At 43.4% G+C, this 13618-nt stretch overlaps 1 protein-coding gene across 2 annotated transcripts in view; it reads left to right on the forward strand.

The window, feature by feature from the left end:
- Positions 1 to 13618, forward strand: part of LOC105878807 (phospholipid-transporting ATPase IB) — a 504404-nt gene that overhangs the window by 240212 nt on the left and 250574 nt on the right. For both annotated transcript variants that reach the window (XR_012922496.1, XM_076009551.1), the window contains exon 25: positions 4778 to 4950. Coding sequence is in view for 1 of the 2 variants with exons in the window: in XM_076009551.1 (XP_075865666.1) it covers positions 4778 to 4950 (173 nt within the window). In the remaining variant the exon portion in view is untranslated. The remainder of the gene's footprint in view (positions 1 to 4777; positions 4951 to 13618) is intronic.

The following is a 13618-nucleotide window of genomic DNA, read 5'->3' on the forward strand; positions in this document are numbered from 1 at the left end:
TAGTGAAACACCCGGGCTGTCAAGCTGGGATTTCTCTAAGTGGGAGGAATGTTCTTTCTACCCAAATTATAAAGGACAGGCTGTTTTTACAGATAAGATAAGCATACACGTTTTCAGGATGCTTGCTTGAGATTCAGACTTACATAACTAACAATAAAAAGTGTGAAGTTTCCTTTATTTTAATAAAGTAAACTTAAATTTTATCCATAGAGAAGAGCTGTGTTAATTATCCATCTATTGCAGGCATACCTCAGAGATACTGAGGATTCAGTTCCAGATCACTGCAATAAAGCAAAAATTGTAATAAAGCGAGTTGCACTATTTTTCTGGTTTCCTAGTATATGTAAAAGTTATGTTTATTCTGTGGTCTGTTAAGTGTGTGATAGAATTATGTCTGAAAAAATGTACATATCTTAATTTAAGAATACTTTATGGCTAAGAAATGCTAATGACCATCTGAGCCTTTAGCAAGCTTTAATCTCTTTGCTGATGAAGGGTCTTGCCTTGGTGGTTGCTGAAGTTTGGGGTATATGTGGCTATTTCTTAAAATAAGACAACAGTGAAGTTTGCCACATCAATTAACTCTTCCTTCCATGAAGGATTTCTCTGTTGTTGTGCAATGCTGTTGGGTAGAATTTTACCCATAGCAGAACTTCTTTCAATATTGAAGTCAGTCCTCTCCAACCATGCTTTTGTTTTATCAAGTACCTTTATGTAATATTCTGAATTCTTTGCTGTCATTTCAACAGTGTTCACAGCATCTTCACCAGGAGTAGGTTCCATTTTTGGGTGGGGTGTGGTGGCTCACGCCCAGAATCCCAGCACTTTGGGAGGCCAAGGCAGGAGGATTGCTTGAGCCCAGGAGTTCGAGACCAGCCTGGACAACATAGCCAGACCTCCTGTCTCTACAAAAAATCAAAACAATTAGCTGGGCCTGTTGGCACGCACCTGTAGTTCTAGCTACTTGGGAAGCTGAAGCAGGAGGATAGCTTAAGCCTGGGAGTTTGAGGCTGCAGTGAGCTTTGATGATGCCACTGCACTCCAAGCCTGGACAACAGAGTTAAGACCCTGTCTCAAAAACAAAACAAAACAAAAAACAACATTTTCTTTGCTCATCCATATAAAGCAACTCCTCATCCATTCAAGCTTTCTCATGAGGTTGCAGTAATTCAGTCCCATCTTCAGGCTCCACTTCAAAGTCTAGTTTCTCTTGCTATTTCCACCACATCTGCAGTTGCTTCCTCCACTGAAGTCTCAGATGCTAGGAAGTCATCCATGAGGGTTGGAATCTACATCTTCCAAATCACTGTTAATGTTGATATTTTGACCTCCTCCCAGGAATCATGAACATTCTCAGCAGCATACAGAATGGTGAATCCTTTCCAAAATGTTTTCAATTTACTTTGCCCAGATCCATCAGAGGGATCACTATCTATGACAAGTGTAGCCTTATGGAATATCTTTCTTAAATAATAAGGCTTTAAAGTTGACATGTCTCCTTGCTCCATGGGCTGCGGAATGGGTGTTGTGTTAGGAGCCATGAAAACAATACAGTCTCCTCCTACATCTTCATCTCCATCAGCACTCCTGGGTGACAGGTGCATTGTCAAGGAGCAGTAATATGTTGAAAGAAACCTTTTTTCCTGAGCTGTACATCTCAACAGTGGGCTTAAAATATTCAGTAAACCATGCCATAAATGCATGTGCTATCATCCAGGCTTTGCCGTTCCATTTTTCGAGTACAGGAAATGTAGATTCAGCGTCATTCTTAAGGGCCCTAGGATTTTCAGAGGGGTCTGTGAGCATCGGGTTCAGCGTCAAGTCACCAGCTATATATTGGCCCCTAACAGGACAGCCAGCCTGTCCTTTGAAGATCTGAAGCCAGGCATTGGCTTCTCTGTAGGTAAGAAAGTCCTAAGGGGCATTTTCTTCCAATATAAGGCTGTTTTGTCCACATTGAAAATGTAGTGTAGCCACCTTCATCAATGATCTTAGCTAGATCTTCTGGGTAACTTCTTGCTGCCTCACTTTGCACTTTTATGTTATGGAGACGGTTTCTTTCCTAAAACCTCATGAACCGACCTCCGCTAGCTTCAAACTTTTCTTCTGCAGCTTCCTCACCTCTCTGAGCCTTTGCAGAATTGAAGAGAGTTGGCACCTTGCTCTGGATTAGGCTTTGGCTTAAGGGAATGTTCTGGCTGGTTGGGTCTTTTATCCCAACCACTCAAACTTTCTCCATCTCAGCAACAAGGCTGCTTTGCTTTCGTATCGTTTGTGTGCTCACTGGAGTAGCACTTCTAGTTTCCTTTGCAGACTTTTCCTTTGCATTCATGACGTGGCTGTTTGGTGCAAGAGGCCTAGCTTTTGGCCTATCTCAGCTTTGGACAGGCCTTCCTCACGAAGCTTAATTATTTCTAGCTTTTGATTTCAAGTGAGAGACATGTGGGTCTTCTGTCACTTGCATACACGGAGGCCATTGCAGGGTTATTAAGTGGCCTAATTTCAATATTCCTGTGTCTCAGGGAATAGGGAGGCACGAGGAGAGGGAGAGAGATGGGACTGCTGGTTGGTGGAGCAGTCAGAACACAAATGACATTTATCAGTTAAGTTTGCAGCCGTATTGTTGTGGCAATGTGTACAGCTAGTGTTACAGCTCTTATTCATTTGACCAGGGAAAGAACTGAGCGGCACACAAAGAGTCGGAGAACAGCCTTTATTCTTCTACAGCAGGCTCAGCACACCTAGTGTTACAGCTCTCTTCGTGTCTTCCGATGTTCTTCTCTCTTGCCCCTTCTGCTCCTGTTTTATACCCTTGGTAGGGCTCAAAAGCGTCCAATCAACTACAAGCTTTAACATCCAATCAACTACAAGCTTTAACATCCAATCAACAACAAGCTTTAACATCCAATCAACAACAAGCTTTAACATCCAATCAAAAACAGTGGGATTCAAAAATGACCCAATCAGGATCACACAAACAGCTTGGCCGGAAACAGGCAGTGACACGTGGGCCTGGGGGCATTCCTGCATGCGGGGCCCAGGTGCCTCTCTGTGCTGTGGGGCCGGCCGCAGCAGCATGCCCTCCAACTGGCCCTGGGTAGCGCTGGCCCGCGGAGAGGAGCTACAAGGAGGCAGCAAGTGGCTTGTATCCTGGCGCCCGACATTTTCCGCATCACTATATGGGTACAGTTCTTGGTACCCCAAACAATTACACTAGCAGCATCAAAGACCATTGCTCAGAGATCACTGTAACAGGTATAATAATAAGGCAAAAGTTTGAAACATTGTGCGGATAACAAAAGCGTGCCACAGATGCAAGGTGAGCGCGTTATTGGAAATATGGCGCCCGTAGACTTGCTGCCCCAAGCCTTCGATTTGTGAAAAGAATGTGATTATCTGCGAAGTGCAACAAAACAAGGTATGCCTGTGTTACGTTGAAAAAGGAGGCAGCATTAGTGGTTTTTGTTCACTGCCGGAAGTAGAAGAAATGCGTATTTTCCTTGATATGGGAGATACTTCGTGAACAATAAGGGGAAGAAGAGTAGGTTTTATTGAGTATTTACTATGTGCCAAGCCCATGCTGAACAGTTTACACTGATTAACTCCTTTGTTCATAAGAAAATTGCAATGAAGTGTTTTCAGATCTATTTTACACATGGAAAAGTTGCAGTTTAAAGAGGTTAAGTAGCTCAACTGAGGTCACACAGGTAGTAGTAGAGAGTGGAGCCCGCACCCCAGGATGCCTGGCCACATGTTTCTTACATAAAACTTTTTTAATACTGTGGTAAGTTGCTTTTTGAGAATCAAAACTGAACAGTAAGACGAAGGAACCTATTTCTCACTTTGGATAGTAGCCGATCCTTAATTTGACTAGAAGTAGAAGATTGCTGTTCATTAAACATATTTCTTTAAGGCTATAATTTATGTTATCATGTGATAAATTGCATAAAAATATAATTTGATAACCAAAGGACTGTGACAGAATAATTATAGTAAACTTCTTTGTTTCCTGATTAACTTAAACCAGATTTTTTTTTATGAACCAAAAATTGCTTTCTTATTATTTGAGCCAGATATCCTATTCATTCATTGTCATAACTTCACTGGGAAGCCCCGAACATAATTTTCCTTAACCTTAGTAGTGGTTCTGTGCTTGAATTCCATGTGATGATAAACATCCTACCAGGGTGATTTTAAGACTGATAGTGCTGTTTTAGTAGATTTTGGCAGTTTAACCTGATGAGGTATTTTCTATAACATGTGAAAGTGATCAGCTCATTTCTTGTCCTGAAGATACATGGAGAGAATGGTTTGGTCTGACGACCTCAGCAGGAATAGAAATTAACCTTGCGTGTTATTTATATACCCCTTCATACCTTTGGGATGCTTTCAATATTACCTTGTGCGAACTGAGAGCTGTTTGCCACTCAGGTTCCAGTGACGCCGTGTTTACCTAAAAAAGCACATTCATTTACATCGAGCTTCCTATTCTAGGGGCAGCAGGAATGATGCGTGTGTAGCGTCAAGAAGGGATTACTGCTGTAAATATCCAACGGATCTGGCTGCAGGGGGGTGTTTTCACCCCGAGAACAGACCTAGAGGACATTCCCATGAGATTTTTATGTGTAAACGTGCCACGTTGAACTGTCTGTGTATTTTACATCGCCATGGGGGTGGCTCTCATTTGGAGGAACTTCCTTTTGAATCCTGTTTTGGTTTTGATACATTTCCATGCATCAAGCACACAAAAATGCGATTTCCCCCACTTGTGTTTCAGGCCACGAGGGCAGCCATCACTCAGCACTGCGCAGACCTGGGGACCCTGCTGGGCAAGGAGAACGACGTGGCCCTCATCATCGACGGCCACACCCTCAAGTACGCGCTGTCCTTCGAAGTCCGGAGGAGCTTCCTGGACCTGGCGCTCTCCTGCAAGGCGGTCATATGCTGCAGGTACAGCCGGACGTTCTCTGACGTGTTTGCGCGCTGCGTTTGTATGGAAGAAATCGACACGTGGTAACTCCAGGCTTGACGTTTTTGTATCTCAAAAAGGTGAAACAAAAATACACATTTGTTTTTAACTGTTGCATCAGAGATTTTGCAGAAGGCAAGTTTTAGTGGCTTTACGTTTTTGTTTGGTCTGCTTTCTGAGGAGAGAAAGAGAAGAAGAACCAGGGCTTCCAGTCCCATTCACAGTGGGGGGGGGGGATAAATTGGGAAAATGCTGCCGCAAGCTGATTTGGGGAGTTGCTGGGTTCCTTCGTCCTGCTCACGTCTGAGCTCAGCTCCCAAGACTCACGGGGCTTCGGTGCCTCTTTTCTGATGGTCAGTGGGTATTTCTTTTCAGTTAACAGGGAGCTTTGGTTAAGTTTGTGTGATAACTATTTTTGTGTTAAGATCTAACCAGAGGCCAGGTGTGGTGGCTCACGCCTGTAATCCTAGCACTGGGAGGCCGAGGCGGGAGGATCGTTTGAGCTCAGGAGTTCAAGACCAGCCAGAGCAAGAGCGAGACCCTGTCCGTACTAAAAATAGAAAAATTAGCCGGGCATGGTGGCGCATGCCTGTAGTCCCAGCTACTTGGGAGGCTGAGGCAGTAGGATCGCTTGAGCCCAGGAGTCTGAGGTTGCTGTGAGCTAGGCTGACACCACGGCACTCACTCTAGCCTGGGCAACAGAGTGAGACTCTGTCTGAAAAAAAAAAAAAAAAAAAAAAGGATCTAACCAGAAGTCTTTGTTGGTTTTTTTTTCAGAGGATGGGTGGGAGTTGGAGGGCCATTGTTGCATTCCAGTGACGACAGGCTACTCAGAGGTCCAGTTCTGGCAGAGATTTGAAAGTCAAACAGAATTGTAAAGAAAATAAATTACTAGAAAGATGAGTGATCATCAGAGGCCAAGGGGGGCTGGGGGGCTGGCTAGTGGAGACTCCGTATCAGAAAGGCATGTTGGTTTTGTGCCTGTGGTCGCTGGATGTTCAAGGCCCGCTGGGGGTGAGGAGCTAATGTGTTTGAAACCGTGAATAGGAAATCTGTTTTACCTCTATGGCTAGAACCCCGTGGCAGTTGTGAGGGACCTGGGACGGTGGGGAAAGGCCGGGGCACCTGGAAATGAAATGCCGTGCCTCCCGGTTTCATGATGGGCTCGCTCTCTCTTGTTTTTCAAACAGCTTTATTGTGATGCAATTTGCATTGTATGCAATTCCCCCATTTAAAGTAATTCTCATGGGCTGTTAGTGTATTCAGAGTTGTGTAAGCATCACCACCACCAATTTTAGAATATTTTCATATTCCCCAAAAAGAAACCTCTGTGTCCGTTCTCATGTAATCGCTATCTTCTTCCACCCCACCTCCACCCACTGAACAACTGCTAACCTACTTTCTTGTGTATAGATCTGTCTGAAACATTTTTGTATGAATGGAATCATACAAGATGTGCTCTTTTCCTCACTGACCTGTTTCACTTGGCGTGTTTTCAAGGTTCGTTCGTGTTGTTGCGTGTGCCAGTACTTCCTTCTTTTTATGGCTGGGTAATATTCTATTGTTTGGATATACAGCATGTTCATCCATTTATCAGTTGTGTAAACATTCCGATTGTTTGCACTGTTGACCATTACGTGTGATGCTGCCGTGAAGACTGATGTACAAGTTTTCGTGTGGACTTATATTTTCATTTTCTCTTAGGATGTATCTAGGAGTGCGCTTGCTGAATCATGAGGTAACTCTGTGTTTAACCTTTTGAGGGACCATTAGACCGTTTGCAAAATGCTGCACCCTTTTATGTTTCCATCAGTGATGTCTGGAGTATTTCCATTCCTGTCTTTTTGATTAGTTAGCCTAGTGGGGGTGACGTGGTATCTCACTCTGATTTTGACTTTGCATTAACCACGGTTAAATGCATGGTTAATGATGATAAACATCTTTTCATGTGTTTATTGGCCATTGTTATATCTTCCTTGGAGAAATCTCTATTAAAATCTTTTGCCCATTTTTAAATTAGATAATTTGTCTTTTTATTATTGAGTTATAGGTGTCCTTTATATATACTCCTGACACAAGTATCTCATAAGATAAACGATTTGTAAATATTTTTTCTCATTCTGTAGGTTGCCTTTTCACTTTCTGATGGTGTTGCTTGCAACACAAGAAGGCTTTAATTTTGATGAACTCCACCTGACCTTTTTTCTTCTTTGTGCTTTTGGTGTCATACCTAATGAGCTCTCCTTTTTTCAGAAGCTGGTCCTGTGCTTTCTCTCCCAGGTTCCACGTGAGCAGTTTCCATCAGGGACATACGGATGGCAGGAAGGATAGAGAGAATGGTGGGAAAATACCTTTTTCCCCATGACTTTCCCTTTATGTCTACGTTGTCATGTTGCTGAGTAGCTGGGCACTTGATTTTTTTTTTTTTTTTTTTGAGACAGAGTCTCACTTTGTTGCCCAGGCTAGAGTGAGTGCCGTGGCGTCAGCCTGGCTCACAGCAACCTCAATCTCCGGGGCTAAGCGATCCTACTGCCTCAGCCTCCTGAGTAGCTGGGACTACAGGCATGCGCCACCATGCCCGGCTAATTTTTTTTTTTTGTATATATATTTTTAGTTGGTCAATTAATTTATTTCTATTTTTTTGGTAGAGACGGGGTCTCGCTCAGGCTGGTTTTGAACTCCTGACCTTGAGCAATCCGCCCGCCTCGGCCTCCCAAAGTGCTAGGATTACAGGCGTGAGCCACCACGCCCGGCCTGGGCACTTGATTTTGTGAGTTCTTCAGCACTGGGATTTGTTGCCCTGCACCCTAAAGCAAGAGTCCCAGTGAGTCAGTCACCTCTGCCTGCCAGTCGTGACATCGGTCAGGGGGCCATCCCCCTTGACCCGCTGGTGGACAGGAACAGCAAGAAAAAATGTGGAAAAGTCTGGTCAGCTGTAGCTCAGAGCCCCACACTAAAACCCCGTGAGGTTTGTAAAAAGGAAATGTGTCCTCCTGGATTCTCGGGGGACAGCCGAGAGTGCCTGCTGAAAGGCTTTGCAGAAACTCGGTCTTTTCTTGCCAGCTGCTCGATCCTTAAAGAGAAACAAAAAGCACCCTTCCCCCTTCTGCTTTGGCTGCGTTCACAGTGCTTGTGCGTCGCATGAGGCTGTGTGCCCGCAGACTGCGCAGGGAGGAGTTCAAACTGCAATTGGCATAGAAAGAGGAAATTTCAAATTAAATACTGTTGCAGTCTGCAACAAGCATTAATTGAAAAGGGAATCAAGGATAGTGCACTGCTTTCCCACTCCAAGAGACATTTCTTGGTTGGCCTCCCACTCAAGATTAAAAAAAAAAAAAAAAACAGCACATACTTAAAAGAGAAAAAAGCACTTGTATGTTTCAGAGGTACTTACTATTCATTGAAAATTTAAACCTAAGCAAAATGCAATACGTGGCTTCAAACGTAACGTTGACCTTAATTCTCACCGTTCGTCTTTAAAATGTATTAGTTATGAGAGTGACCCTTTCCCTTCTAATTATGGAAGAAAGTAACTTTTTTTTTTTTTTAAAATAACTTTTCTGTGAAATCATTAAGCATTCTCTTATTGATATTGATTCAGAGATTGGTGACTGTTGCATAAAAGTAGAAAATACCTTTAAACTTAAACTATATTTTAATCAGTGAAAAGGGAGGAAATGTAAGAATTTGTTAAATATTTTGCTGAAGGTTAGACTCAAACAGTTTTGCTAATATTGCCTTATGATGTCAGATATTTTCTGTGTGGTGAAAATCCTAGAGAGGTCCTGTCGTGGTTAGCAGAACAGGGACCAGTGACTGCTCTGCTGCAGTTCCCTGTCGTGTTAGTATCTGGCAGGCACCTTGCCACGTTATTTGGTGAAGTGTAAACTGATGCGTCCAGGAAGCTTGTTGTCATGGGCTTGGCAGTTGCATTATAAGTTCCTAGGTATCACTGGCAAATAAATAGACAAGATATGGTCTTTGCCATGTAACTGCAAATAATGAGTAACAGGGTAGGTTATGGTATTTGCCCCAGTTCTTAAAACCAGGCCCTTAGTGAATGAAGCTGCATCCCCAAGTCTCCACCCGGCTGTACGCAGCAGACCTTTTTCTTCCTTTCCTTTCCTCTCCTTTCCTCTCCTCTCCTCTCCTCTCCTCTCCTCTCCTCTCCTCTCCTCTCCTCTCCTCTCCTCTCCTCTCCTCTCCTCTCCTCTCCTCTCCTCTCCTCTCCTCTCCTCTCCTCTCCTCTCCTCTCCTCTCCTCTCCTCTCCTCTCCTCTCCTCTCCTCTCCTCTCCTTTCTCCTTTCTCCTTTCCTTTCTCCTTTCCTTTCTCCTTTCCTTTCTCCTTTCCTTTCTCCTTTCCTTTCCTTTCTCCTTTCCTTTCCTTTCCTTTCTCCTTTCCTTTCCTTTCTCCTTTCCTTTCCTTTCTCCTTTCCTTTCCTTTCTCCTTTCCTTTCCTTTCTCCTTTCCTTTCCTTTCTCCTTTCCTTTCCTTTCTCCTTTCCTTTCCTTTCTCCTTTCCTTTCCTTTCTCCTTTCCTTTCCTTTCTCCTTTCCTTTCCTTCTCTTTCCTTTCTCCTCTTTCCTCTCCTCTTTCTCTTCCTCTCCTCTTTTCCTCTCCTCTTTCCTGTCTTTCCTCTCCTCTTTCCTGTCTTTCCTCTCCTCTTTCCTGTCTTTCCTCTCCTCTTTCCTGTCTTTCCTCTCCTCTTTCCTCTCTATCCTTTCCTCTCCTCTTTCTTTTCCTCTCCTCTTTCCTTTCCTCTTTCCTCTCTTCTTTCCTCTCCTCTTTCCTCTCCTCTTTCCTTTCCTCTCCTCTCCTCTTTCCTTTCCTCTCCTCTCCTCTTTCCTTTCCTCTTCTTTCTTTTTTTGCGACAGAGTCTCGCTCTATTACCCCAGGTAGAGTGCCGTGGTGTCAGCCTAGCTCACAGCAACCTCCAACTCCTGGGCTCAAGCGATCCTCCTACCTCAGCCTCCCGCGTAGCTGGGACGACAGGCGAGCACGCTGTGCCTGGCCCCTCGCTTCCCTTTCTTGATTTTCAGTTCCTTTCAGCATTTGATGTAGATGGTGCCCCCATGAGGGGTTCTCTTCTCCATCTGTGACACCTCTCCCTTCTCAGTTATGTCTCCTTTATGGGCTCTCTTTCCGCCGCCTCTGAATTGCTATTTTCCCGAGTTCTGCCCCTGGCCCTCTCGCTCCCTCTCGGAGCCTCCTTCTCCCCATGCACCTTCCGTCTCCTCTTGTGGCCTCACCCATCTTACACCTCAGCAATTCTCAACACCAGCTTCATGTGGAATCATCAGGGGGAACTTTGAAAAAAAGATTTTCCTTAAAGAGCTAAACTGACATAGAAATGCCATATGACCCAGCAGTTTCACTCCTGAGTATACACCCGAAAGAATTAAAAACGGGTACTCAAACACCCACTTGTACGTGCGTGCTCATAGCAGCACTGTTCACAGCAGCCAAAAATTCGAAACAATCCAGATGTCCGTCAATTCATGAATGAATAAGCAAAGTGTTGGCATATCCATACAATGGAATATTATTCAGCCATGAAAATCAATGAGGTAGTGGCACATGCTACGACATAGATGAACCTCGAAAATGTGCTGAGTGAAAGAAGCCGGTCACAAAAGACCACGTATTATATGATCCTATTCTATGAAACATCAGGATAGGCAGGTCTCCAAGCCAGAGCAGAGCAGTGATTGCTGGGGGCTGGAGGAGGAGGAACGGGGAGTGACTGCTTAATGGATACAGAATTTCCTTTTGGCCATGGTCCCCAACCTTTTTGGCACCAGGGACCGGTTTCATGGAAGACAGTTTTTCCATGGATGTACCGGTCCATGGCCCAGGTGTTGGGGTCCACAGCTGTTGAGGATGATGAAATGTTTTGGGACTGGATTCAGGTGATAGCTGCACAACATTGTGATCCTACTAAATGCCTCTGAATTGTTATACTTGAAAATGATGAACTTTATGTTCATGAATATTATCTCAATAGAGAAAATAAACAGATGAATCAAAGAATGCATCCATTGAAATGAAATGTTTATTGAGTAAAGGAAACAAAATATTTGAACGAAAGTTTCATTCATTTGAATGAAATGTTGGTTGAAAGAAAACAAAAAAAAAAAGATTCTGGTTCCCACGCCCTTCCCCAGAGCAATGAAATCAGAACTCCAGGAGTTTTACGAGCTCCCTGGTTGACTCTAGAGAGCAGTCAGGGTTGACAGCAACTATGTTCCCCATCTGCTTGTCCTGCACAACCCCTCCCTCGAGCTCCAGACCTGTAGATCCATCTGCATGTAGGATTTTTTTACACTGACGTTCTTTGGGCGTCTTTGACTCAGAATGTACGAACAGAATCAGTCACAGTCTTCCTGCCTGCATCCCCCACTCCTTGTACCTGTTGATCTTCCAAGTTTCTCTCCCAGGATATGGGACCACTCTCCTGTCAGTTGCCAGAGCCTTTTGACAGCTTCAGTGGGCATGACCTTATACGCAAGAGACCTGTGGAGAAACTAAACCATGTAAGCAAATTACTAAACTGAGGTCAGAAATCATGATTTCTTAATTTGTTGATCCTTGATCAGTATTGTCTCAGCCATGGAAAGAAATGAGGTAGTGACACATGCTACAACATAGATGAACCTCGAAAACGTGCTGAGTGAAAGAAGCTGGTCACAAAAGACCATGTATTATATGATTCTATTTCTATGAAACATCAGGATAGGCAGGTCTCTAAGCCAGAGCAGAGCAGTGATTGCCGGGGGCTGGCAAATTGGGGAATAAATCCCCAATTTATTCCCTCATTTTTTATAAATGAGGGAATAAAAGCTTCAGAAAACTTACATCACCTTGGGCATGGTCTCAGCCGTGAGTGGAAGAGTTAGCATTTTATCCTAGACCTGAATAACATCAGAGCCTGTGCTCTTAAGCTGTGCAGTTGGCTGGGTCTGCTAATTCAGTGTCATGCGTTTATTCCTGTCAGTACCCACAATTTTGCTCAAAAGTTTTTGCTTTTAGCATATTGTTCAAACTGTACAATATTTTAGATCTATTCAGCATACAGTCCTGTAGGATTTACCATTCTCCCAGGGCATAAAAGTCATCGTGTAGAAAACCATTTTCGATACGTTCAAGAAGAAAAGAATTCTCTGTTCTCTCTTCCCCTTTTCTCATTTTCCCTTTTTCTTTTAAGCTCTTTATTTTTGTTAAAAATGGAGATACATTCCGTAGCACAGACTACGGGGCGAGGCAGTGGGGAGAACTGTGGCCTCCTGTGTATGTATATTCAGAAATGTTAAAGGTGACCCTTTAACATTTAAATGTTAAAGGTATCTGGTCAGGAAAAGAGTCATGAAAGAATCATCATTGTCCCCCACGTGAGGAGCTGGCGATGGCCCCACCACAGTGCCCCGCAAATGCAGGTGACGCTGGCGGCCCAGAGCACTGCCTCGTTAGCGGATGTAAGATTTATGGCTTCTCGTCTCTGGGAAGGAGATGGAGTGGAAGGAAAACATCACAGCAGGGATTTCCACTGGATGTGCAAATAAGGGTTTCAGAAGGCATCATTTGTTTTCTTGCATGTGTTTAGACTTCTGTCTTTCAGGATAGATTCAAAAGATAAACATGTATAAACCTACCGTGATACCATAGAAATACAGTCGAGAGACATAGGCAGGGTGGACACATGAATGTTTTAAAAAAAGTTTTGGGGGTTTATTTTTCTAACTGCATGATTTACATTTCTTATAAAAAGTTAGAAAATACAGATAAACAAGAAAGAAAATGGCATTCCCAATCCCACCGACCAGAGATTATCAGTGTTGACAACTGGCACTTAAATCTAGATCTCTTTCTGTGAAAGTGCTTTTAGTGGGAGGAAGAGTTACATTGTTCACAAAATGCAAAGTGAGAGGTTAGAAACAGTTTTATATTACTATAAGTAGTGATATAAAATTTTTAAAAAATGTTGGTAGTGTCCTGTTATATAAAAACACAATAATCCATTTAATCTATTCCTAGCTATGGGTATTTAAGTTAACGATTTTTTTTTTACTATTATGAATGGCATTACAGAGAAGCTTTTTTTAATAGCTAAGTCATTGGAAAGACTTATCATCTTATAGAAAGATGATTTCTATAAAATAACAATGGATTCAGGGGGTAAACAATGTAGAAAATTTGCAAAAGAGTTTAGACCTTCACCTAAGAAGGTGGAGTTATTTGACTTAGAGAGACAGCTGGTAGCTTAGTCCCCACTGGGACAAACACATTTTCCTTTGTTTAGTAAGTGTAGGCTGGACTCTGAGCCCCAGTTTAGCCTTGCTAAGAAAGGGGAGCAGTTAAGAGATTATTTTGAGACAGGAAATAAGCAGAAACAAACAAAAAAATCGGACTGCCCTACTGAACAACACTGCCCTGCATTTTAGCACATTGACGCTGTCTCGTTCCCAAGGCTGGGTCAGTCTTCTGGGCTCTCTGAAGCATGTAGCTCGCTTAGCCTACAGCCGGAAACCTGTACATCTGTCTTAACTTTAGACTACTTAATGCAGAAAAGAGCTGGCTCTTCCACTTTGGTCTCTTCCCAGCTTAGCTTTTTACATTAATGAGGCATGATGGATAATAGGGAATCGGAACGTCA

Source organism: Microcebus murinus, chromosome 13 (assembly GCF_040939455.1).
Source record: "Microcebus murinus isolate Inina chromosome 13, M.murinus_Inina_mat1.0, whole genome shotgun sequence".
Lineage (NCBI taxonomy): Eukaryota > Metazoa > Chordata > Mammalia > Primates > Cheirogaleidae > Microcebus > Microcebus murinus.